The sequence below is a fragment of the Marmota flaviventris genome, chromosome 5 (genome assembly GCF_047511675.1).
Source record: "Marmota flaviventris isolate mMarFla1 chromosome 5, mMarFla1.hap1, whole genome shotgun sequence".
In the NCBI taxonomy this organism is placed as follows: domain Eukaryota; kingdom Metazoa; phylum Chordata; class Mammalia; order Rodentia; family Sciuridae; genus Marmota; species Marmota flaviventris.
Window position 1 is genome coordinate 124,851,463 of NC_092502.1, and position 26,099 is coordinate 124,877,561.

At 35.9% G+C, this 26,099-nt stretch overlaps 1 protein-coding gene across 1 annotated transcript in view; it reads right to left on the reverse strand.

Annotated features, from left to right (window-relative positions):
• Positions 1-26,099, reverse strand: part of Ndufs4 (NADH:ubiquinone oxidoreductase subunit S4) — a 110,653-nt gene that overhangs the window by 53,027 nt on the left and 31,527 nt on the right. Inside the window, exon 2 of the mRNA XM_027938110.3 lies at positions 8,113-8,191. Within this exon, the coding sequence (XP_027793911.1) occupies positions 8,113-8,191 (79 nt within the window). The remainder of the gene's footprint in view (positions 1-8,112; positions 8,192-26,099) is intronic.

Genomic DNA, 26,099 nt, shown 5'->3' on the forward strand with positions numbered 1-26,099 from the left:
ACATGTATAACTAATCATAATACATTTATAAAAATTAAATCAGGTGATGCTTAATGGTTTTTAAACAATAAACCATGTAAATAAAAACAATTTAGAGTATGCAAATAAACACAGAAGCATAGTGTGTAAAACATGCTCTGCAAGCATTTATTGAATAAATAAAGAATGAAGGAAAGAGGACAACCAACATAATTTTTACAAAATCACGAATAAATCCAAACATTCTTACATTTTATGGAAATTATTTTTCTATTTTTTGTATTAATATTTTAACCGTCATAGTAATAATTAATATAAGGCTACTGTGACGAATGAAATCAGTAAGTAAAAACCAGGTACTAAAAATGATTAAAAAGCAAATTGAAAGTATACCTATGTAGATCTAATTTATGCTTTGTATGTTTTAGGGGGGAGCATCTACTCAAAATCTTTAAAGAACATTGCAAATTTAACTTCTCTCTTTTGTATAATCAAAATGAATATAAAAAGACAACACATGCATTGGACGTGGGTATTCATCAAATGTACTGAAAGGAGATTGAGGTGGGGGGGACACATAAAGGAAAAAAAGTTACCCTCTTAATAAAGCACAAAGGCAAAGACATTCTTCACCCAACCTCCATGGCACAGCTTCTCCTGCAACAAAACCCAAGGGCAAATCAAACAACCATTTGTAAGAGTTCCTTATTATCTGCAGGAAGTATCACATATTTGGAAACCATGTTACGACCCACAAAAAGATCTTTTTTAAAAACATTGTGCTTCTAAACATAAATTTACAGGATTATTCTAAGATGTTGTCATCTATTCTTTTGATATTTAAATTCTTTTTAGTTGCAAGAGTAAATAAAAAGATTAATTAGCAGTTTATACACAAGACATTCTTAAAAGTGATTGATCAAAAATTTAATATGTATTCTGATATAAAATTCTTTATTAATAGTAATTAGAATTATGACAATTTTATTCTCTGAAAATTTGTTCTCTATTAACAGACACCCCATTTTAAAATAAAGATAACAGAATGTTCCTTATGCTAAAAAAACAAAAATGCTACACAGATTTTTCACTTTCTACATTTTATGCCAAGAAAAAAAGAATAGGATATACATTGTCAATATACAATTGAAGAAAACAATTTTTATTTGTACTTACAATGGTACTAATATCTGCAAAACACTATGAAAATTTCCTTAATTTATCAAATTCTACATGTAAGATGTAACAGTAAAAATAAGCTTCACTTGGTAACACGTCCTATGAGTGAATATGAGAATAACAGTTAAAATAATAAGCAGCACAAGCTCAAGGAGGTAGAAATATGACTTGATAACGGTACACATAAAAGGATCTGAGGTTTTACCTCTCCCTGAAATCCAGATAAAAAGTATGAGGACCTAAATTTTAAGTGGTCTTACTAGAACTGCTGTGATTAAAAGGAATAGAGATAACAATCCTTATCACACCCTGTACCACATGTGTAGTATAAGAAACCATGGCAACAATATTTTAAAGAGATTTAGTGCAAATGGGAGGTAATCAAGATGATTAATTACCTGGAATGCATGTGAAATAAATCAAAGTCCTGGGATGGTTAAACCAGGAAGGAGAAGACTTAGGAGAACAATATCATCATCATCATCAACATCAACATCATCATCATCATTTATTTTTGTCTCAGGACTCCTTTACACTGTTGTTTTTTTTTTTTTTAAATATCTTTTAGCTATCAATGGATTTTATTTATTTATTTATTTATTTATTTATTTATTTATTTGGGATGCTAAGAATCAAACCCAGGGCCTCATACATCCCAGGCAAGCTCTCTATCCCTGAGTCACAACTCCAGCCCCTCCTTTACACTCTTAAAAGTTACTGGGACAACAATGAGATTTTGTTTACTTGAGGCATTTCTATAGATATTTACCATGTAATAAAATAAAATGGATAGAAAATTTAAATGTATACTAAATTTAAAATGTCAAAATATTAATATAAACAACATTTTAGCAAAAAAATAAATATATTTTTTAAATTTAAAACGTCAAATGAGGAGAGTGGCACTAATTTGCATTTTCTTAAATCTTAGGGTGAGGGGAGGATTGTAAGTTCAAGGCCAGCCTGGGCTACTTAGTGATATCCTGTCTCAAAATTAAAAAAATAAAAAACAGCTGGGATGTAACTCAGTGATATAAGTGTCTCTGGATTCAATCCCAACTAAGAAACAGAGAGACAGAGAGAGAGAGAGAGAGACAGAGACAGAGAGAGAGAGAGGGAGAGGGAGAGGGAGAGAGAGGGAGGGAGGGATCGACACAAAAGGAGAGAGGGAGAGAAGAGGGAGGGAAGGAGGGAGGGAAAGAGAATAAAGGAAAAATGAAGAAAGATTGATTCTTTAATGTCTAGCTTAGTAGAAGACAAGATCAATTCTAACATCTGTTCTTGTATTCAAACTATTGTGCCAGGTTGTTTTGGTTAAATAATGAAAATCCATCATCATACAGATATGAAGTTATAAAAAGAAGCATGGGGGCTGGGGTTGTAGCTCAGTGGTAGAGCACTTGTCTAGCACATATGAGGCATTGGGATCAATTCTCAGCACAGCATATAAATAAATAAAATAAAGGTCCATTGACAACTAAAAAATATATAAAATTTAAAAATATATAAAAATTAAAAAGAAAAAGAAGCATGATGTCATCCATAGTGGCACACACCTGAATGCAAGTTCAAAGTCGCCTCAGCAACCTAGCGAGGCCCTAAGCAACTTAGTGAGACTCTGTATCAAAATATAAAAAAGAGCTAGGGATGTGGCTCAGTGGTTAAATGTCCCTGGGTTCAATCCCTGGTATCAAAAAAGAAAAAAAAAAAAGAAAGAAAGAAAGAAAAGAAAAAGAAGACAGTGAGTTCGAGGCCAGCCTGGGCAACACAGTGAATATTCTTCTCAAAATAAATAAGTAAATAAAATTAAAACTTCATACTGGGTTACAACAAAATCCATTGTTTTGTCTTACACTTTATTTTGTTTTTGTGGTGCTAGGGATTGAACCCAATGCATGCAAGGTAAGCACTCTACCAACTAAGATATATCCCCAGCCCCATCTTGAACTTTACATAGAAATTTTTACCTATGCGTGAAAATAACCCCATATGGAAATAATGGTCTATGGAAATATGCCTATCTTCTAAATGTTAATATGTTTCATTACTACATGTGTTTGTGTGTGTGTATATGTATACATATAAAATACATTTATTAATATCTTCTCCAATCCCAATCCCATTAGAGCAGTCTTTAAGTCCTAGAAAGGTGTCAAAATGAATCACATCACTGGCAGAGTCAAACGCTATAAAAACTCTAATTCTCACTTGAAACTCTGAAGTTTATTACAAGCAACATTTTTAAAGTGGGAGGTTAATTTCTGATAAAATATCTACTAATCATAATTTGTCATCTGTTGTTTTTTCAAATAAAGGTTATATATAAAAAAGTGGCTAATTCAGTTTATAACAGCAATAAAAGCATACAAAGTTTTTTCCTTAAACACTGTAGTCTGTGTTTTATGTGTTCTTCTGTTTTGCTATATGGGACATTAAAAGAAGATGTTTACAGAGATGTGGTGGCACAAACATGTAATACCAGTGACTTAGGAGGCTGAGGTAGGAGGATCACAAGTTCCAGAGAGCTGTCTCAAGATAAAACAACAACAAAACATTTGGGGATGTAGATAAGTGGCAAAATATCCATAAGTTCAATTCCCAGTACCAAAAAAGGAAAAAGAAAAAGAAAATATTTTCAGCGCTTCACTAAGTAAACTGGAGTCTGGGTTTTTTGTTTGTTTGTTTGTTTGTTTTTGTTTTTAAAGAAAACATGACTGCAAGGAAGTGCTGCCTTGATTTGTGCTAAGATGCCAACAGTTTCTTCTCAATTATTTTGTACCACTAGTATAAATGTCAGCAGACACAAAAAAAAGGGCAAATAAAGATACTGTATAATTATAAAAATGGTCTGACGGGGTGGACCTCTTAAAAAAATTCTTAGTCTCCTCTACAGATTATCCTTTAAGAACCACTGAATCAGGAGACCAATGAGCTGATTTCAAATTCGGTTTATAGAGGTTGTCATATAGAAAACAGCAAGCCATATAAATTATTAGTTCAGACTGTGAACCAATTGATAGAAGTTATAAAAAGTAGATTAACACCAAACTGAGAAATAACCTTCATCCCCTTTATAAAAATTGATGTAATTTATAAACAATGTACAAATTTTATGGTTTTTCTTCTTTTACAAATGAATACAAATATGAGTTTTAAAAAACAAAAAACCACCACCTCAACCAAGAATAGTTACATAATTCTCCAAATTTCATGTTTCTTCAGGTTCCACATCTAGCCTAGACAACCACGGATCAATTTTCTGTTCCTAGAGTTTTGCATCATATAGGAATAAATGGAATAACACAATATGTAGCCTTTTGAGGTTGGTTTCTTTTATAAGTGTTGTTTATATTTTCTGAATATAATTCTTTAATCAGGTATGTTTTCTGCAAATGTTTTCACCCAGATGGTGACTTCTCCTTTCATTCTCCTAGCAATGTCTTTTAAAAATATGGTTCACACTTTTGGTGTCATAACTAAAAAATATCTGTTTCGCCCGAGTTACAAAGATTTTCTCCTATATATTTTATTAGTTTGAAATTTGGAACAAAGTTTATACTTAGAACCTGAGAGTTAAATATTGTCTATGACACAGGTATAAATGAAGGTTCTTTTAAAAAAAAATTTCATATAAATACACAATTGTTCCATCATCATTGGTTGAAAAAACTATTCTTTATCCATAGGAAAAGCTATCTGATATTTATGGCTGATCAGTAAAAACAGCAGCATCAGAAAGAAATGAGTCAGTTAAGTGGAAATTTTTAAAACCAAAGTTGGAGAAACAGATGTTCAATCTAATTAAAAAGGACAAAAGATTAAACTATTTTTCCAAATCTCACTCCTCGAAATCCTCTCAGAACTCAACTCTGGAGCCTTATAAGTGTTTGCGTATGCCCTGCCCCAAATCTTACCTCCTTTAAGCAGTTCAGCTTTTATCTATTTTATTACTATTACATTCCCATGTAATATTTCTCTTGAAAAAAAAGATTGAGTCTCTTTAAAATTAAAAATAATCAGATTCAGTAGCATCACTAGATAACCTGAAGTTATCCTCTAGGCTTAAATTCCTAAGATCTGTTTTCAGAAAAGAGAAATACCTACAAATAACCATGAAAACCAATCCTCAACTAAAGTTAATTCATACACACAAGCCCTAGGCTTCATATTCATCTTTTTTTTTAATTTAAAAAATATTAGATATGAGTATCTAATAGAGGTCATGATAATGGGAAGTTCTCATAATTTCAATTAAGATTCTAGCTTCCATCCAATTTCAGGTACAAATATGACCATTATCCAGTTTTGCACAGTTAATAAAAATATTATACTAATCTAAAAAATTGGCTTATATTATATAATAGTTATGTTAAAATGATGTTTCCACATCTTTTATAATACTCATAGGCTTTACCTTATAATTTGAAATATCTTTATCATTAATGTTGGGATATATTTATATTTCAACCCTTTTTTTGTTCAAAATGCAAATATAATCAACTCAATTACTCAGTATTTCCAGAGGACCCTCTTGAGCTCCTGGTCTTGTCATTATGTTACTTACTTACTGATTGAGCCCTCCATTAGGGGGTGCATTGGAACAAGATGCAAAAATCTATTAGCATTATGTCACTTACTGGATTACCTAATGCTTTACTTTTGATGTAAAACTAAATGAATGGTTAAAACTCAGGTTTGTATTAAATATTACTTCAATAACTATAAATAAGACCTCCATTGATTTCATCTGGAATACCATACTGACATTTTGATTCATATACTTCAAGAAAGATAAAACAGGAAAACATATACAGAGCAACAAAATTCATCAAAGGTACGTGACTAATTTTAAAATATATAATTAAAAATACCACACTAGTCTATATACCTCTCTGGTATTCTAAATAACACCTTGTTTAGAGTAGTATGTTTATTGGCTAATTCATTCATTCCTTAAACTTGAAATAAGAGAACTCAGAAAGAAGTATTATTGGAAAACTCTTATGCCTCAGGCTGAAAACTCTTATGCCTCCTGAGTATTACTCAAACCATTACACCAGAATAAGAAGTCAACCTTTTGGGCTTAAAAGAGATGGTCATAGGGCCAGGAGTGGTGGCACATGCCTGTAACTCCCAGCAGCTCAGGAGGCAGAGACAGGAGGATCTTGAGTTCAGAGTTAGTCTTAGCAATGGCAAGACGCTAAGCAAGTCAGTGAAATTCTGTCTCTAAATAAAACACAAAATAGGGCTGGGGATGTGGCTCAGTGGTTGAGTGGCCCTAAGTTCAGTCCCCAGTACTCTCTCCGCCCCCCAGCAAAGAGATGGTCATAGGAAAAATTAAAATACTATCCTCATTAAATAATGAGCACATGGAATGTGAAAATCCTTCTCTCACACATATATAACTTTCTCATCTTTTTATACTTAAATAAACAAATGACGTTTCATTAATAAAGAATAAATTTTAGATGGTGACTGGATAAAGATCTAGGGACTGGTCAAAAACATGTAGGTTGCATGAACAGGAACTCTGAATGCTCTGAAGCAGGATAAAGAATAGGAAGTTCTAAGGTTGGTATGGCTGGAACACAGAACACTGTAAAAAAGATAATTAGTACAAGATAAATTAAGAGGAAGGCAGGAGTTAAATCATATAACAACTTGAAGACTATGTTAGGATTTTAATGTTTATTCTAGGGGCAATAGGAAGCACCAAAGGATTTCACAGTAGAGGGTGACAAAAATAGCATTTTAAAATAATAATAAATAGCTATCCTGGGGAAAATCAATCAGAGGAAGATTAAAGTGTGTGAGGAGATCAACTGGGAGACTTGAATCAGTCTAGATGATGGCAAAATCAGTAAATAGCCTAAGAGATAACCTGAAGATAAAACCAACCAGCCAGCCAGCCTGAGGCATAAGAGTTTTGCAAACTGTCTGCTTGTTTTTCTATTTATCTGTCTATATCTTTAATGGTACAAACACAAATTTGATTGTGACTTCTTACTTAGATTATGCTAACAGGCTCAAAGTTAAGTGATAAAACACTATGCCATAAAAAGGAGAGTAGTTAAGAAATACACCCACATACTTGATAATAGTAAACCAGACATAAAAGGCAAAGCACACTTAAACTATTATACATTTCTATCAGAAGTCTTGGGAACATTACAAAATTTATGCTATTACATCATGTAAGCATAAATATCAACTTGCATTTAAAGTAACAGGCCACATACTAAAAACTTCAGTGATGGCTGGCAAAATTATATTTACTGATGAACAAAGAATTATTCACTTGTTTCTAGTTGTAATGTTCTAACTTAACTCTCCTGTGCACACAGAAATGCTATGTATGTAAATGTATATATAATATGTATAACAATAACATTGCATAGTTCTGGAAAAACCCAATATATTTAATTTTAGATAGTACTGGTAAGTATCTTACAACTTAAATAAGAGTGTTACACTGAGAAAATAAAAAATACTTCATTATAAATAAGCATTCCAATCACTACTTATAAACACCACGAAAGCTTTCATCATTTTAATTTATGACAATATTTTTGTATCATGTTTAACATAAATGATTTTTTTCTCTGAAAATACTTAAGATTTATGTATAATCACTGTGCACAGTGATGCACGCCTATATTCCCAGAGGCTCAGGAGGCTGAGGAAGAAGGATCATGAGTTCAAAGCTAGCCTCAGCAACTAAGTGAGAGCCCTAAACAACCCAGTAAGACCCTGTCTCTAAATAAAAAAGGGCTGGGGATGTGGCTCAGTGGTTAAGTGCCCCTGAGTTCAATCCTAAGTACAAAAAAAAAAGATTTATTTATAATCTAGAAATTCAAACTCACTTTCCTAGAAGAACCTAAAAGACCATATTGAATATTGTTCAAAATAATCCTAAACGCAAAACCATAGCAGAATATAGTAAAGAATTCTTACCAATTTTTCATCAACTGTTATAAGTTGAGTGTCTCGAGTTTGGTCCTGTGCCAGCCTCCATGTGGATGTGCTCAACAATCTGCAGTATAAGACTTCAAGTTAAAAAGTGATCCACGCAATGAGAAAAGAGAAGCAGACAAATCTTACATAAACAAGCTACTTTAACAATATCTGTCTTATTAAAAATTAAGAAAGAAAGAGAGGAGGACACAAAAGTCCTTTTTCTCCCCAATTAGTTCTGTCTGCTAAGTTTTTGGCAGACTCTCACGTTACAGTTCACAACAGGCAGCACTTTATGTCAGTCTACAGGCTCTCTGTCACAGAAAGGCCACCAGTGACAAGTACTGTACTGCTCTCTATGAGAACACAGTGGTTGGTTTGTCAAGACCAAGCAAAAACATGCAAAACTATATCAACTACTCTGGAATGCTGATTCCTAAATGATGGCATCAGAAAGGAGGGAAAATCTCAATCATAAGAAAAAATTTCTTTAAGTTTAAACCATAAGTAATTTAAATATAAATGATGTGTAATTATTTAATTAATGTTAACAAATTAATCCTGTATCCTGTTCAAAAAATTTGAATAAAGTCTGAATGGTTAAAACAGAAATATTAAATTGTAAGTAAAACAAGATTAAAGTCTATTTCCTTTATATTAAGCATCTTCCTATTTCATTGCAAAGAAATTACTTAAAACCAACAGGGTTTTTATTTTTATTTCATGTACACAATATCATTTATACTAACAAAATGTCATATTAATCCCTAATTCTGACAACTTAACACTTTAGATTTATCCAAACTATTAATCCATCTTATATACATTTTTCTTTCAAAAGTAAGCTAGTGCCAGGCATGCTGGTGCATACCTGTAATCCCAGCTACTCAGGAGCTGAGGGGAAGGGGATCATAAGTTTAAGGCCAGCCTCAGCAATTTAGTGAGTCCTCAAGCAACTTAAGAGAGATCCTGTCTCAAAATAAAAAGTTACAAAAGCTGGTAATGTAGTTCAGTGGTAAAGTATCCCTGGGTTCAATCTCTAGTACCACAAGAAAAACAAAAGAAGACAAAACTCAACAAGAGAAAATAGAACCACCCAATTAAAAATAGGAAAAGGACATTTATACAAAAAAGACATAGTCAATAAGCTTATGAAAAGATGCTCAACATTACTAAGAATCAGGGAAATACAAAGAAAAATACTAGGAGATACCATTTCACACAGTTCAGTAATGTTAGGCAAAAACAAAATATATGTGTACTGACAAAGATGTAAAGAAACTGGAACCTCTGTGAGAATATAAAATCGAAAAGCTAGTGTGAAACACAATAAGCTGGTTTCTCAAGATATTAAACACAGAACCAACCATTCCATTTCTGGGTATATACCCCAAAGAAATGAAAGTAGGGACTTGAAAAGAAACTTGTACAGAAATGTTTACAACAGCATTATTTAGAATAGTCAAAAGCAAAAAACAGCCAAAATTAAAAGACACACTTTTTATTGGGCAATATATCATAATAATTGAAAGCACGCATGTAGAAATAATGATTAACATGTAATCATCAGAAAATAAATGGTAATTTTACTTAAATTTAGTAAATTTACATCCTATTGAGTAATCTTCTGAGAAAATAAGAAAAACTTTGTTTGCCTCATAGTTTGCCTTTATTTCTGCCTACCTATTTGTTTTATTAGTCTGTTCTCATTTCCAGTTTCTGAAATATCAATCTTAATTTTGAGCCCAAAGGATAATTTTGAGTCTGAGGGTCATGACTATTATCATCAATTACCATTATTAAAGTATAAAAGTCATTTATTATATTTAGCTTTTCTGTATAAGTTTCCTGTAAGAAAGAGATTGGAGATCAAGAGATCTTATTTCTAACCCTGGTCCTATAATTTACTAGATATCTATGAACAAATCCCTTAACTTCTCTGTATCTAAGTTTCATTCTTTGTAAGTCTGTAAAAAATAAGAATCATGTTGTTCTAAAGTGTCTTTCAGTAATGACAATCTCTGTGATTCTATTAGTGAAATGGAGTATGGTTCTAGTTGATTTTAATAATTCTCTATGGAAATTCTATGTAATAATTACTCAACTCATAAAATAATTTGTTCTTTAAGCCTATGCAGCCAGGCATGGTGGTGCACGCCTATAATTCCAGTGGCTTGGGAGGCTGAGGCAGGAGAATTCAAAGCCAGCCTCAGCAATGGCTAGTCGCTAAGCAACTCAGCCAGACCCTGTCTCTAAATAAAATACAAAATAGGGCTGGGGATGTGGTTTAATGGTCAAGTGCCTAAGTTCAATCCCCAGTACAAAAAAAAAAAAAAAAAGTCTGTGCAGTTACAATTTATAAAAATATATATGTAGACCACAGTTTCTTTATCCATTCACTCATTGATAGACATTGGGTTATTTATGCTAAAAACATTCATGTGCATGCTCTTGTATGGACATACAATTTCAGCTCATTTGGGTAAATATCTAGTAGCACAAGTGCTGATCCTGTTAAGACTGTTTTACCTTTGTAAAAAAGTGCAAAACTGTCTTTGAATGTGGCTGTATCATTTTGCAAATTGCATTCCCACCGGCAATGAATAGGATTACTTGTTCTTTTCATCTTTGCCAGCATTTTGTACAGTCTTGACCATACAAAATGTTTAGGATATTAGCAATCCTACCAGGTGTGCAATGCTATCATTATTGCTTTAATATGTAATTTCCTTATGACATGATGGTGAATCTTTTTATCTGCTCATTTGTCATTCATGTATATATATGTATGTGTTATGTGTGTATGTACCTCCTCTCTGAGAAGTTGTCTTTTCAGACCTTTAGTCCATCATCATCATTATTATTATTATTATTATTATTATTTGCTAGAGATTGATCCCAGGGCCTCATGCATGCTGAGCACATCATACTCTATCATTGAGCTCTACCCTACAGACCCATATCCACTTTTTGACTGGACAATTTTGCACAGTTCTTTATGCATTATAGATACAAGTCTTTTATCAGATATGTTTTGCAAATATTTTCTCCCAGCCTGGGCTTGTCTTGTCATTTTCTTTGCAGTATGTTTCACAGAGAAGTCCAATATTAATTTTCTCTTTTATGAATCATGTTTTTGATTTCTTCCTATCTATAATAAATGCTTATTAGGATCATCTTAGAATTTCTTTTCTTTCAGTACTGGGGATTGAACCTAGGGGTACTCCACCACTGAATTATACCACCAACCCTTTTTATATTTATTTGAGACAGGGTCTAAGTTGCCTCAAACTTGTGATTCTCCTGCCTCAGCCTCCCAAGTTGCTGGGATTATAAGGTGTACATATAGATCATATAAATACTGTTTTTGTTTGTTTGTTTGTTTGTGAGACAGCAACTAGTCGAGGTTGGCCTCAAACACCTAGGCTCAAGCATTCCCCCACCCTCAACCTACCAAGTATCTGGAACTATAAGCATATGCTACCATGTCTAACTTACAAACACTGAAAAGATACTTCTCATAATCTTAAATGGTAAAAAGATAAAAAGAACTCATTTGTAATAAAAAAAAAAAAGCATCCAAATAAGAATGATATCACTGACCCCTTTTGGAGCAAATAAACTTTATCAACTAAGAATAATTTTTTCAAACTCCCGTATTTCCTGTGGCAGTTTGAAAATAGGCTCCAAATTTCTTTGACCCCCCTCTCTGCCACTAAGAACTTGAAATTTATATCCCTCCTCCTGGAATATGACTGCATGATCACTTTATGACAGTAGAAATGAAGGCTATGTGTTTCTAGGGTCAAGACTTAAGAAGTGGCAGTTGACATTTCCTATCTTTTAGAACACTATTTCTTGAGATATTTCACTCGGAACCCAGCCATCACTTTGTGCGGAAGATGAGGCTGTCCCACAGAGAGAACACCAAAAGAAGAACTGACAGCCAAAACTACTTTACAAGTTATGTAAGTAAGTTATGTTGGACCTCTAGCTGAAGTTGAGCTATTCTGGCAGACAAGCTTCCTTGAAAAAGCCAGTGCAAATTATAGATTTGTGAACTAAGTAGACTATTATTGTTTTAAGCAACCAAATATTGGAGTGGTTTGTCATGTGTATGTATATATGTGTGTGTGTGTGTGTGTGTATATATATATATATATATATATATATATATATATATATATATACACACACACACACACACACACACACATATATATATACATACATACATACAGGTATATATGTGGGGGTGGGTGGGTGAGTATGTGCATAAATATTGCCTTTCTTTGGTGAAATGTCAGCTATAGGGTTTTTTTTTTTAAACTCTACAAATAACCGAATATGGCTAAAAACATTAAAAGCGAATTAGTAGACCTAGGAGAGGGATAGCTGGGTCAAATGGTGGTTCCATTCCCAATTTTCCAAGAAATCTCCATACTGCTTTCCATATTGGCTGCACCAATTTGCAGCCCTACCAGCAATGTATGAGTGTGCCTTTTTCTTCACATCCTTGCCAAAACTTATAATTGTTTTTATTCATAATAGCTGCCATTCTGACAAAAAACAAATGCCAAATGTTTTCTCTGATATAAGGAGGCTGATTCATAGTGGGGTAGGGAGAGGGAGTGTGGGAGGAATGGGGGGGGGGAAGAGAAGGAGTATGGGGTTAGAAATGATGATGGAATGTAATGGACATTATTATCCAAAGTACATGTATAAAGACATGAATTGGTGTGAATATACTTTGTATACAACCAGAGATATGAAAAATTATACTCTGTATGTGTAATAAGAATTGTAATGCATTCCACTGTCATATATAAATAAAAATAAAAATATAAACAGTGAATTGGTAGTCTTAAGGGACCAGAAATAATCTGTTGGAGTTTTAGATAAAATGGAATCCCTAATCTTGTAGAAATCTTTTAAGGAATTAATTAATACTTAGCCTTTTGATTAGAGCCAATTATGTTTTTTTTTTCAATCTATTAAAAATTCAATGGGAATTCAAATTCCCATTGAATCAGAAAGGGTTTAGTTCTATGCTAAACTATAAGAAATATTACTGAAAGTTCTAACTGAAATTATTATAAATAATACTAAACACTGTCCTTGCTACAATAATCATCTTGGACCTAAAATATGTTGATATTTGAGTCAATCACCTTTAAATTAATGATCTTGAAGCTTTTCAAGATTTTGAAGAGAGAAACTTTAAAGTATGTTCATCATATTGTACTCTCTCAGCAAAAGCAAAACAGAATCAATTGTCCATGGGAAAATTAAAGCGTTAAGGAAATACTTAATATTTGGGAAAAATAGAGCGAATGAAAGAAAAAATTCTACCAATCTTTTGGTTACTTCAAAGGAAATAAGAGTGAAGAAAATTCACTTATCTCTTTATAGAATCTAATTTCCTTTATCCTAATTCTAATTTATTGCAACAATTTCTAGTCTTTACCCATAGTACTTAATATGTACTTAATATCATCTTAAAATGTTTAGCTGTTAAAATTGGTAAAAAATAAGAATGACTTTCTACTGATGTCCTTTTTCTCATTCTGAGCCAGGCAGATCTGGTGGCAGGAACTATTATGGTGCATGCCTGCAATCCCAGAGGCTCAGGAGACAGGCAGAAGACTATGAGTTCAAAGCCAACCTAAGCAATTTATCAAGGCCCTAAGCAACTTAGCAAGACCCTGTCTCTAAATAAAATATAAAAAATGGCTGAGGATGTGATTCAGTAGTAGAGCAACACTGGGTTAAAGGCCCCTACCAAAAACACACACACACAAAAAAAACAGATGTGTCTCAGATAAAGTCTAGCTCCAAACTGAATCTTTTCCAATGGACTAAGGAAAGACTAGTGAAAGAAAAGTAAAGGTAATCATGCCCACATACTACACTTTAGAATGGAAATGAAGAGTAATGAGGAGAATGTGGGCAATGTATTAGGAGGTAATAATAAAGAAACTGTAGGGAATGATGGAAAATGTAAGGAGAAAAGAAATATATTCAATTTATAGCAATAATTTAACAAGATAAACATACATGAAGTAAAATAAGGGGAATAAGTATACATATGTCATGATAATGAGAATAATTATATTACAAATCACAAAGAATATATGATAAGTTCAAATTTAGCTAAGTTATATCACTAAACTCTAATGACTACAAAACAATACAGTACCTCTACTGCTCTAAAATGTTTTAGAGGAAGAAATTGTGTTGTTGTACTTTCACATGTCTTACAAATAACTGGAAGCAAATTTACCATAAAGATGTCAATTATTAGCCTGAAAATTGAATACAATAGTAGTTAAAATCCTAATGACATTTTTATGAAATTATATGATTCTCACTGGGAAGAAAAATATTCACAAAAATAACCAAGAAAATTTTGAAAAGTAATAAAGAAGTAGAATTTGCCTTGCCAAATAATATGTTACAGTAATTAAAATACAAAGGTATTATCACAGGCACAGACAAATAGATCGAACAGTACAGATCAGATTACAAAAACAGACCTTCAGATCTGAAGATCCATTATATAATAAAGGTGAAATTTCAAATTAGTGGTGGAAGTCTGAAGTTATATTTAGACAACGGGCTATTCTTTCATGGGGAAAAAAAAAAATCTGAATTCCCTTCTAAAACAGCTGCACTGTATAACAAAGAATTCCAGATGGACTTAAAAATATATGTATCCACATATATACTATACATGTGCACCTGTGTGTAAAAATACTAAAATTATGATTTCTTTTTAAAAATTTTTATTTTTTGTAATTGCAGATGGGCAGCATGCCTTTATTTTATTTTTTTAGAATTTAACCTTTATTTTTATTTTTTGTTGTTTTTGTTTTTTATGTGGTGCTGAGGATCGAACCCAGGGCCTCACCAGCTACAGTCCCAGCCCCTAAAATATGATTTCTTAAAAATAACTATTGAGTAGATAAAGTCTTCCAAGTCAAGACAAAATTCCTACAAACTATGAAATTAGAAAGCAAAAACTGTCATGGAAAAAGACATACCATGCTAACACTAATCAACTCTTTCTGCAGTAGGTACATTTATTTTCTAAAAAGCAGACTTCAGTGTAAGAAAAATTATCAGGGACAAAGAAGGGCATTATGTAACAATGAAGGGGTCAGTTCTTAAATAAGATATTAACCATCTTCAAAGTGTTTGCACCTAACAAGAGAATGTCAAAATATGCTAGAAATCCATTGTTATACTTGGAAACTTCCATATTCTTCTAGTAGTAATTGAAAGAACCAGAAGGCAGACGACCAGTAAGGACACAGTGGAACTGAGGAGCACCATTAACAAATTGAACATAACATCTATCAACTACTTCATTCAACAATAGCAGAACACATTCTTTTCAAATTCAAAACATTCACCAGATGACATTTTAAGACATAAAATAAATCTTAACAAACTGAAAAGAATAGAAAACACACAATGCATTAAACTGTAAATCATTATCATAAACTGGAAATCCTCAATTATCTGGATATGAAACAACATTCCTACATGATTCATGAGTCATAGAAGAAATCCCAAGGAAAACTTTTAAAGTATTTTGAACTAAATGAAAATACAACTTTCAAAATTTGTGGGATGCGGCAACAGCAGTGCTGAGAGGAAAATTAATAGCACTGAACACATACAATAGAAAAGAAGGTCTAAATTTGATAATCTAAGCTTCCATACCATAAGAAATAAGAGGAAAGAAAAAGAGCAATAAACCTAACACAAAAGGAAAAGTTTAAATATTATAGCAGTTATCAATGAAATTATAAATAGAAAATTGGTAAATAAACAAAACCAAAGGCTGTGGTTTGAAAAGATCAATAAAATTTATTATACCTGGGCTGAGGCTGTAGCTCATTGGTAGAGCGCCCGCCTCTCATGTGTGAGGCACTGGGTTCGATCCTCAGCACCACATAAAAATAAATACTGTGTCCAACTACAACTAAAAAAATATTTTAAAAAAATTATTATACCGCTAACCAGGCTAATAAAGTTTAAAAATAAAAAAAAAGATAAATCACAAATAGAAGTGAAACAAGTGTCACTACTTCTGATCTCATGAACATTAAATATAATAGGAAATAATTATGAATATTTCAAGTCCATAAATGGACTAACATCTGAAAACACAAAGTATCAAAATTCACATGAGAAATAATTTGAATAGACTTACATCTGATTAAAGATATTCAATCAATAACCTTCCAAAAAAGAAAGCACTGGGCCCAGATGGTCTCCAAGTAAATTCTACCAAACATTTTAAGAATAAACAATACCAAACAAATACATCCTAACTTATTCTCTCGGACCAGTATAATCTTAATATCAAAACTAGATAAAGGCATTGGAAGAAATAAACATTACAGATCATTCTTTTATGAACATAGCTACAAAAATCCTCAACAAATGTTAGCACAGTGAATCCAAATATGTCAAAAAAGATGAATACACCATGACCAAATTGAATTTATTCCAGGTAGTCAAGGCTTGCTCAATATTTGAAAATCAATTAATTTGTTCTAGCACACTGGCAGGCTAACAAAGAAAAATCAAACGATCATACTAATTGTCATATAAAAGGAATCTGACAAAACACATATCCGAGCTAAAAACTTTGTACAAACTAGAAACAAGGGAATTTTTGCAACTGGATAAAACAACATTTTCATACATTCTACAACACACTTGACACTTATAGCGGAATAACTACATGTTTGAATGTAAGTGAACTAAATTCCCCAATTCCCATAAGCTGAATTGATACACCAACAAGATCCAATGATACGTTGCCTACAAGAAACTCACTTTACCAATTAAGACACACACAGACCAAAAGTGAAAGGATGGAAATAGATATTTCATACAAACTGAAAGAAAACAAATGGAAAACAAAAGTGAGCCGGTGTAGCTCTTCTTATAGCAAAGTAGACTTAAAAACAAAAACTGAAAGAAAAGAAAAAAGTTCACCGTACAATGATCAAGAGATGAATTCAATAAGATATAACAATCACAACTACATAAATCACAACTACATATGCACCTAATGTCAGAGCATCTCACTTTCATAAAACAAATATTATTAGTTTTAAAGGAAGAAAGAGAGTCAAATAGAATAGTAGTGGGAAACATAAACTCTCCACTTGTATCGATGGACAAAACATCTAAACTATTAAGTGTAAAAGCTGGAGTCTGACAGCTGGGGTTCAAACCCTGGCATCCTCTCTTACATGCTGTATGAGTTAGAGCAGTAAGTAAGAGAACCTCTCTATTCCTCAACTTCCTTATTAGAAATGGGGAACAACAGCAGAAGTTATCTCATTAGTTTGAACAAAAAGAACTAAATGAATTAACATACAGTCCCAGAAGAGTACCTCTCACCATCAATTATTACTATCCTTTTCTTCTTTGTGCTTGACTCATTTGAGTGCTCTGGCAAAAGTCTTTCAAGAGAATCTTTTTCTTTATCCAGAAAAAAAAAAAAAAAAAAATCCAGACCAAAAAATCAACAAAGAAACATCAGAATTAAACTATACTATAGATCAAATGGATTTAACATTCACAGATACAGAACACAAATTCTTTTCATCAGCACATAGAACATTTTCTAACATAAGCCATATATCAAGCCACAAAACAAATCTCAACAAATTTTAAAAAGTCAAAATTATATCATGCATCTTTTTCTGGCATAATGGAATAAAGCTACAAATAAACAACAAAAGAAACTTCAGAAATTATATAAATTCATGGAGATGTTACTGAAGGAACAATGGGATACAGCAAAAGCAGTACTAGGAAGGAAATTTATAGGAGTAAACACCTACATTAAAAAAAATAGAAAGATTCCAAACAACCTAATGATATATCTCAAGGACCTAAAAAGAAAAAGAGATCAAAAATTAAAAGGAAAAAAAATAACAAAAATCAGAGCAGAAATAAACAAAATAGAGACTAAAAAATAATACAAAAGATCAATGAAACAAAGTTGGTTTAAAAAAAAAGATAAGCAAAATCAATAAACTTATTTAGGTAGACTGAAGGGTGCAGGGCAAGAGAAACCCCAAACAAATACAGTTACAAATGAAAAAAAGAGACATTACACCTGATACCACAGAAATACAAAGGATCATTAGAGACAAAGAGACAAACCCACATACATACAGTTATCTAATACTAGACAAAGGTGCCAAAAATATACTTTGAAAAAAAGATAGCCTTTTCAACATATGGTGTTGGAAAAATTGTAAATCCATATGTATAAGAATGAAACTTAATGTCTCTCTCTCTCTCCCTGAACAAAAGTCAATGCAAACTGAATCAAAGACCTAGGAATTAGCCTAGAAACTAACTGCTAAAGGAAAATATAGGCCCAACATGTTGGCAAAGGAACAGACTTCCTTAACAAGATTCCTAAAGTGCAAGTTAAAAAAAAAAAAAAAAATCAGTGGATGGCATCAAACTGAAAAGCTTCTGCAGGGCTGGGCATGTGGCTCCAAGGTACAGCGATTGCCTATCGTATGAGGCACTGGGTTTGATTCTCAGCACCACATATAAATAAATAAAATAAAGGTCTATCAACAACTAATACAACTTTTTTTATAGAAGTAGGATTTTTATTAAAATTCAAAATTTAGTTATTTCAAAACTAGCAACAAAAGACCTAGAAGTTACTAACACATTATATTTGTGGAATGTATTGACATTATTAAATATACAGAAATACATTTAATATAGAAATATATCTGAAATTGAATCTTTTGTGTGTATGTGGTTCTAGGGATCCAACCCAGGGCTTCATGCATGCTAGGCACGTACTCTACTACTGAGCTGCACCCCCAGCCCTGAAGTTGAATGTTAATACTCATAAACCTAACATTTTGCTATTCAAATTGATGTTAATTTTAAGTAGCAAGTCCAAATAACCAATATGATTGGAACAGGGAATACTGTTAAAAAAGAAAAAGCTTCTGCATAGCAAAGGAAACAATTAAGAGCATGAGGAGAAAGCCTACAGAATGGGACATCATTGCCACCTGCTCCTAAGATAGAGCATTAGTATCTAAAATGTATTGAAAACTCAAAAAATTAACATCAAAATAGCAAATAATTCAATTAATAAATGGGCAAAAGAACTTAACAGACACTTACCAAAAGAAGAAATACAACTGGGCAACATGTAAATGAAAAAAATGTTCAACATCCTCAGTAATCAGGAAAATACATATCAAAAGTACACTGAGATTTCTTCTCACCTCAGTCAGGACAGCAATCATCAAGAATACAAATAACAATAACTGCTGGAGAGAACACAAGGGGAAAGGTACCCTTACACATTGTTGGTAGGACAATCACTTTGGAAAGCAATATGAAGATTCCTTAAAAGACAAGGAATGGAACTGTATAAGTGGTCCCTTCACCTTCTGAATATAGCCATCATTGCTCTAAGGCTTATTTTAAAAAGAAAAAAAAAAAAGTTTTTTCTCTCTTCTCCCCTCTCCCCATCCCTAACAAACAAGATTAATTCCCCTAGTTAACTGCCCTTGAACACACCTACTTCAGGAAAGAGATGCCAGCTGAGGATCTGAGAAGTAAATATCTCCAAATTAACAAGTGAATCCCAACAGCCACCAGGGCGCCTTGACATGCCCTACCAGAGCTTATCTGGATTACAACACTAGAAGAGTTCCTGTAAACCTCCCAGTCTTTCCTGATGGAGAGAGTCACAGCCTTTGGGACAGGAGTCCCCTGTGTTTCTCCTTTGCTAGCAAAGCAATAAACCTTCTTTTTCCCTTTCTCAAAATCATATCCTCATTATTAAATTGGCATTGATGGCATTGGGGATGGGGACTGGCATTGGGGATGGGGAACCTGTAAGGTCCTTGCTTGGCATCTGGACAGCCATCTTCGGTGACAGCTGCCATTTTAAGAAAAAATTTGCTTTCCCACCCAAGGGCGTTTCTGAGAAAGTCTCACCACTCCCTCAAACCAATCTAACCCTTCAAACCACATTCTTTCCCTTACCAACCCCCCCCTTAACCACCAGCATAAGGAACCACTGGGGCTCTAATCCTGAGCCAGCCCCACAAAAGTCCAGAACCCCAAGCCTGTTTGGCCTCTCTCCTTCTATGGAGAGATGTGCCTTTATTTGTCAGCTCTGACAAACTCTTGTGTATATCTCTCCCTGGTCTCATCTTTCATCTGGTTCACCTGTCTCCTGGTTCCTCGCTTTCCTATCAGACCAAGTTTTTGGTTAAAGAACCACCATATGACCAAGATCCCACTCCTTGGTATTTATCCTAGAACTAAAATCAGCATATTAGAGATACATGCATACGAATGTTAATAAACAGTGCAAGTCACAAACATCAAGTTAAGGAAACAGTCTAGGTGTCCCCTAACAAACAAATGGATTTAAAAAATGATATAAATACACAATAGAGTCTACTCAGCCTATACAAGAATGAAATTATGTCATTTGCTGATAAACGAAGGGAACTGGAAACAACATGCTAAGTAAAACAAGCTGGACTCAAAGTCGTGGATCAAATGTTTTCTTTCATGTGGAAGCTAGAGAGAAAAATAAAAGGCATAAAGAAGGGATCTCAGGCTGGGGATTTAGCTCAGTTGGTAGAGTGCTTGCCTTACCTACTCAAGGCCCCTGGGTTCAATCCCCAGCATCACCCAAAAAAAAAAAAAGGTGGGGGAGGGTGGTCTCATAAAAACAGAAGAGAGAGTAAAATGATCTAGAGGGAGAGGAGAGAGTAGGGCATGGGGAAATACTCAGAACAAAATCTACCAAATTATGCCATGTCCATATATGAACATACCACAATGAATCCCACTTTTATATGTAATTATAATATACCCATTTAAAAAAATAATAGAAGAAAGATCAGTAGTATGCAGCAAATGAATTGGGGGAGAGAGGAGAGAAAGGAACTGTACTGTGGAAAGACCAAATTATATTATGCCATATTTGTACAGAAGCACAAATATGGCATAATAGATCCCATTATTATGTATAACTATAATGACCCAACAATAAAAAGAAATCCCTATAGTTAAGTGACACAGGACTATAACTAAACATTTAGGTGTAACTCTAACAATATGTATAGGAGCTTTAAAAGGAAAATTAGAAAACTCTGATGGAGGAAATAATGAACATCTAAATACTAAAGGGATATTCCATACTCATGAATAGAAATATTTCACATTGTTAAAATTCTCCTTGATTTACTCTACAGATTGAACACAATTTCACTGAGAGAAAAAAAAATACAGCAAGTTACTTTGTGGATATTGATAAGCTAATTCTAAAATTCACATGAAAATACCAATGATCCAAAATAATCAATACAATATTGAGAGATAATTAACAAAGATAGAAGACTGACACTACTGGATTTTAAAGCTTTCAACACAATCACATTAACTGAAAAACCAGCCTCTATCTCAGAGCAAAGCCTGTCCAAGGAAGGGACATGACCTTAGTCCTTGGAAAGACCCACAGAGCACTCCTAAGCACATTCCCACCCTGCTGAGTTGTTTATCTACAAAGAACAGGAGAGATCTGCTGCACCAGGTGTCCCTGACTCAGGCTAGGTGGGGATCCATAGCAGCCCCCTAGCAGCCACCAATCAGCATGAGACAGGGAAATACCTGGGATGCCAGTGGTTTATGGTGGTTGATAACAAGTTGGGAAACCATGTAGTTCAGCAGTACACTCCTCTTGGCTCAAACCAATCAGTTCAAAGGAATACCCCTTTTGTACTGACCAATCACCCCTACCCAACTTGTTCCCGCCAGTGAATGTGCTAATCATGTTTTAGAGTTGTTATTTGATTTTCCCGCGGTGTGTGATGATTTGCTAAGGGATGCTATGATGTATGTGAAGTCCCTGCCCTCTCCAAAGAATGTATAAAACTGCTGCAAACCCTGGCCTCAGGGCCGCTCAGCATCACCAGTTGCTGTGTGTGCGCGCGCAGAGGACCAAGCTAGCTCGCAATAAACACCTCTTTGCTGCTTACATCGATCTTGGGTCTCTGGGGGTCCCGAATTCGAACATAACATAATAAAGACAGTATTGGGGAGCTGGGGTTGTGGCTCAGCAGTAGAGTGCTCGCCTAGCATGTGTGAGGCCCTGGGTTCAATCCTCAGCACTGAAAGAATTCCCCATGCAAAGACACTTCGCCAGGAGAATTCCAATTTTATTGCAAAAGGCTGTGTGCTTATATAGATCTAAGGGGAGATGGCAGGGCTTAGATAAATGGCAGACCACCCGTTTATTGGCAAGTTCTTCCAGATATCAGCTCCAGAGCCCAGGAATTAGTTCTTATTGGGGCTAAGGTTCCCCGCCAGAGAGAGAGTTCACACGGGCAGGAACTTTTCGCGCCAGTGAGAAAAAGGGGAAAGTAGGAAGAGGAGGTGGTTAGGCACCATGTTGGGGTTTTTCTCTGGGGTGTGGCTGCCGTTTATACTTTTCCCAACAAGCACTACATATAAATAAACTAAATAAAGGCACTGTTTCCACCTACAACTAAAAGAAAAAAAAATTAAAAATAAAGACACTATTGTATTGTCTAAACAATAATCAGGTCAAGGAACAGAACTGATAGCCCAGAAATAAACTATTTACATAGAGCCAACACATAAAGTTATTGAGAAAGGAACAAAGGCAATTCAATGGTGTTAGAACAACTAGGCATCAACTTGCAAAAAATGAATATATACAATGACCTTCCAGCTTTCACAGAAATTAATTCAAGGGGCTGGCAGTATAGCCAAAGACAGACCCTGTCTAGCATGTGTGAGATCCTGGGTTCAATCCCCAGCACCCAAACAAAAACAAAACAAAAACCTCAAAATTAATTCAAAACAGAAATACCAAGCTTCTAAAAAGACAATGTAAGAAAATAGGTGACCATGGGTTTGGCACTGAGTTTTTAGATACCAAAAGCATGATCCATGAAGGAAAAAAGGGGTAAGGTTGCACTTCATTGAAATTAAAAGTTCCTGTTTTGTGAAATATATTAAGAGAAAAAAAGACAAGCCACGCACTGAGGAAAAAAAAAATGAGTAAAACACATATCTGATAAAGGATCACTGTCCCAAAAAAAGGGGGGGGGGGGGCAGAGGATCACAATTTTGAGGCCAGCCTGAACAACTCAGTGAGATACTGTCTCAAAATAAAATTTAAAGATAGGGCTGGGGGCAGGATGGGGATGTGGCTCAGTGGTAGAGCACTGGCTTCACACATGTGAGGCACTGGGTTGGATCCTTGGAATCACATTAAAAAAATAAAATAAAGGAACCCATCTACAAAATGAAAGAAAGAAAGAAATGAAGCAATACCAAGGGCACTATTAAAAAAAAAAAATAGGGCTGGGGGTGCATCTAAGTTCTATGAACGATGTAGCATGTGAGAGGCCCCCAGTTCAAGCCCCAGCATCAGAAAACAAACAATTAAAAGAAAGTTCAACAACTAAAAAATCATTTAATAAAGAAATAAGTATTTAAAAAAAAAGAAAGAAAGAAAAGAAAGTTCAACAAGAAAGCAACCCAATTAAAACACAGTCAAAAGACCTGATCAGATATCTCACCAAAGAAGATATACAGGGGCTGCGGCTGTAGCTCAGTGGCAGAGCACTTGCCTGGCATGTGTGAGATACTGGGTTTGACCTTCAGCACCAGATAAAAATAAATAAAGATATAAAATAAAGACACTGTGTTCACCTACAACTACAAAAAAAAATTTTTTAAAGAAGATATATGAACCATTAGGGATGGGGGGAGAAGATGGCGGCGAGGGGAGTGCATTGTCCCCGTGTGCTGCGTCACAGTGTGGGTGAATGACGAGTCAGGACGGATAAAGGCTATCTTGTTAGGAATTTCCAGCAATAGTGGGGTGCTCCAGAACCTGGAGGAAGGATTTCCATCGCACGAGGATCGGCTACGGGGACTCAAACGCGAGAGATTTGTCGCATGGAGGGTAACACTGCTTATTCAGCAAATTGCCCCGCGGCTAGAGTCTGCAGCGCACGCTGGGAAACGAGGAGATAGCGGAGCAGGGATACAGCGCTGCAGTTTCTGCCAGCCGTGCAAGCACCGTACTCAGTGCTGAATTCTGGGTTCGAGACGGGGGAAGGAAGCGGTCCATTTCGGTTCTCCACACCGGTCAGACCACAGAGGAGGCCAGCGGCCACCATCTTGGAGAGCTGATGTCACCATCCCTGTTTTCGACTGACCGCAGCTCATTCAGCCATAGAACAGGTAATTTCAGGCTGCCATTCGCCTGCGGCTTGCAGACAGATTACTCAGGCTCAGTGCCTGAGTGCTTCTTGGAGCCTGCTCTTATCAGAGCATACACCGAGCACGGAGCGGCCGAGCTCCCGGAACTGCCCTGGCCCAGGGCTAAGGAGCCCGCGGAAACTGCTTCTTGGAGCCTGCTCTTATCAGAGCATACACCGAGAACGGAGCGGCCGAGTTCCGGCTCCCGGAACTGCTCTGGCCCAGGGCTAAGGAGCCCGCGGAAACTGCTTCTTGGAGCCTGCTCATATCAGAGCATACACCGAGCACGGAGCGGCCGAGTTCTGGCTCCCGGAACTGCTCTGGCCCAGGGCTAAGGAGCCCGCGGAAACTGCTTCTCGGTCCGGGTCCTGCTGAGGGCCGGTCAGGACTCACCCGTTGCTTTGGTTACCCGGCAAAGGGAACGAAATGCTGCCATTCGCATAGGATACCAACATGGCAGAGATCTGATGTCATCAGAAAGCAGCGGAGAAGAGAACTTCATCAATACCAGCGGCGACAGAAACAGTTGGTCTCCTGGGAGGGAGGGTGAGGCACAGACACCCAAGTCTCTCTCGATTTGTCGTCAAGCCAGAGGAGAGGAGCCGGAGCCGGGCCGCCGCCCGCGCCCGGAGCAGGCCAAGCGGCTCGCCGGCGTGGTGGTCGCGTGACCCCAATTGGAGAGGGGGCGGAGCGGGGCCGCCACCCGCGCCCACAAAGTGGGCAGACCCGCGACCCAGTGGTACACGGGCGTGGTAGGAGGGGCAGGGCAGAGCCGCCGACCGCGCCTGCAAGGTAAGCAGACCTGCGACAGACTGGCGGGTCAGGCCCAGCGGCCTGCCAGCGTGGTACACACGTCACCCCAACTGGAGTAGGGGCAGAGCAGAGCCTTTGACCGTGCCCGGATCAGGCCCCGCCAGTGTGGTGGTCACGTGACCCCAACTGGAGTGGGGTGGAGCGGAACCGCCACCCGTGCCCGCAGGGTGAGCAGACCTGCGACCAACCTGCAGATCAGGCCCAGCGGTCCGCAGGCGTGGTAGGAGGGGCACAGCAGAGCCGCCGCCCGCGCCTGCAAGGTAGGCAGACCTGCGACAGACCGGCGGATCAGGCCCGGTGGCCTGCCGGCGTGATACACTCATCACCCCAATTGGAGTAGGGGCAGAACAGAGCCGCCGCCCGCGCACGAAACAGGCCAAGTGACCTGCTGGCGTGGTAGTCACCACACCCCAATTGGAGTAAGGAGAGAGCAGAGCCGCCGCCCACGCCTGCAAGGTAGGCAGACCGCCGCCCGACCCTGCAAGGGAGACTTTTCAACTATACAAGAGCAATACAAATATATAGGGGAAAAAAACATTTCAAAAACACAACAGTTTCACCAAGCAGAAAGAAACGCAAGCAGTATGAAAAGACAAGGAAAGAAAGGACCACAAGCAATGCAGGTCAACTCAACTTTAGAAGAGGTAACAGCTGCAGCAGATGGAATGTCAGATAAAGAATTCAGGATATACATGCTTCAGATGATCTGGAGTATCAAGGAAGACATTAGACAGCAAAATCAGACAATGAAAGATAACTTCGACAATGAATTACACAAACAAATCCAGGAAGCAAAGGATCAACTATACAGGGAGATAGAGGTTATAAAAAACAAA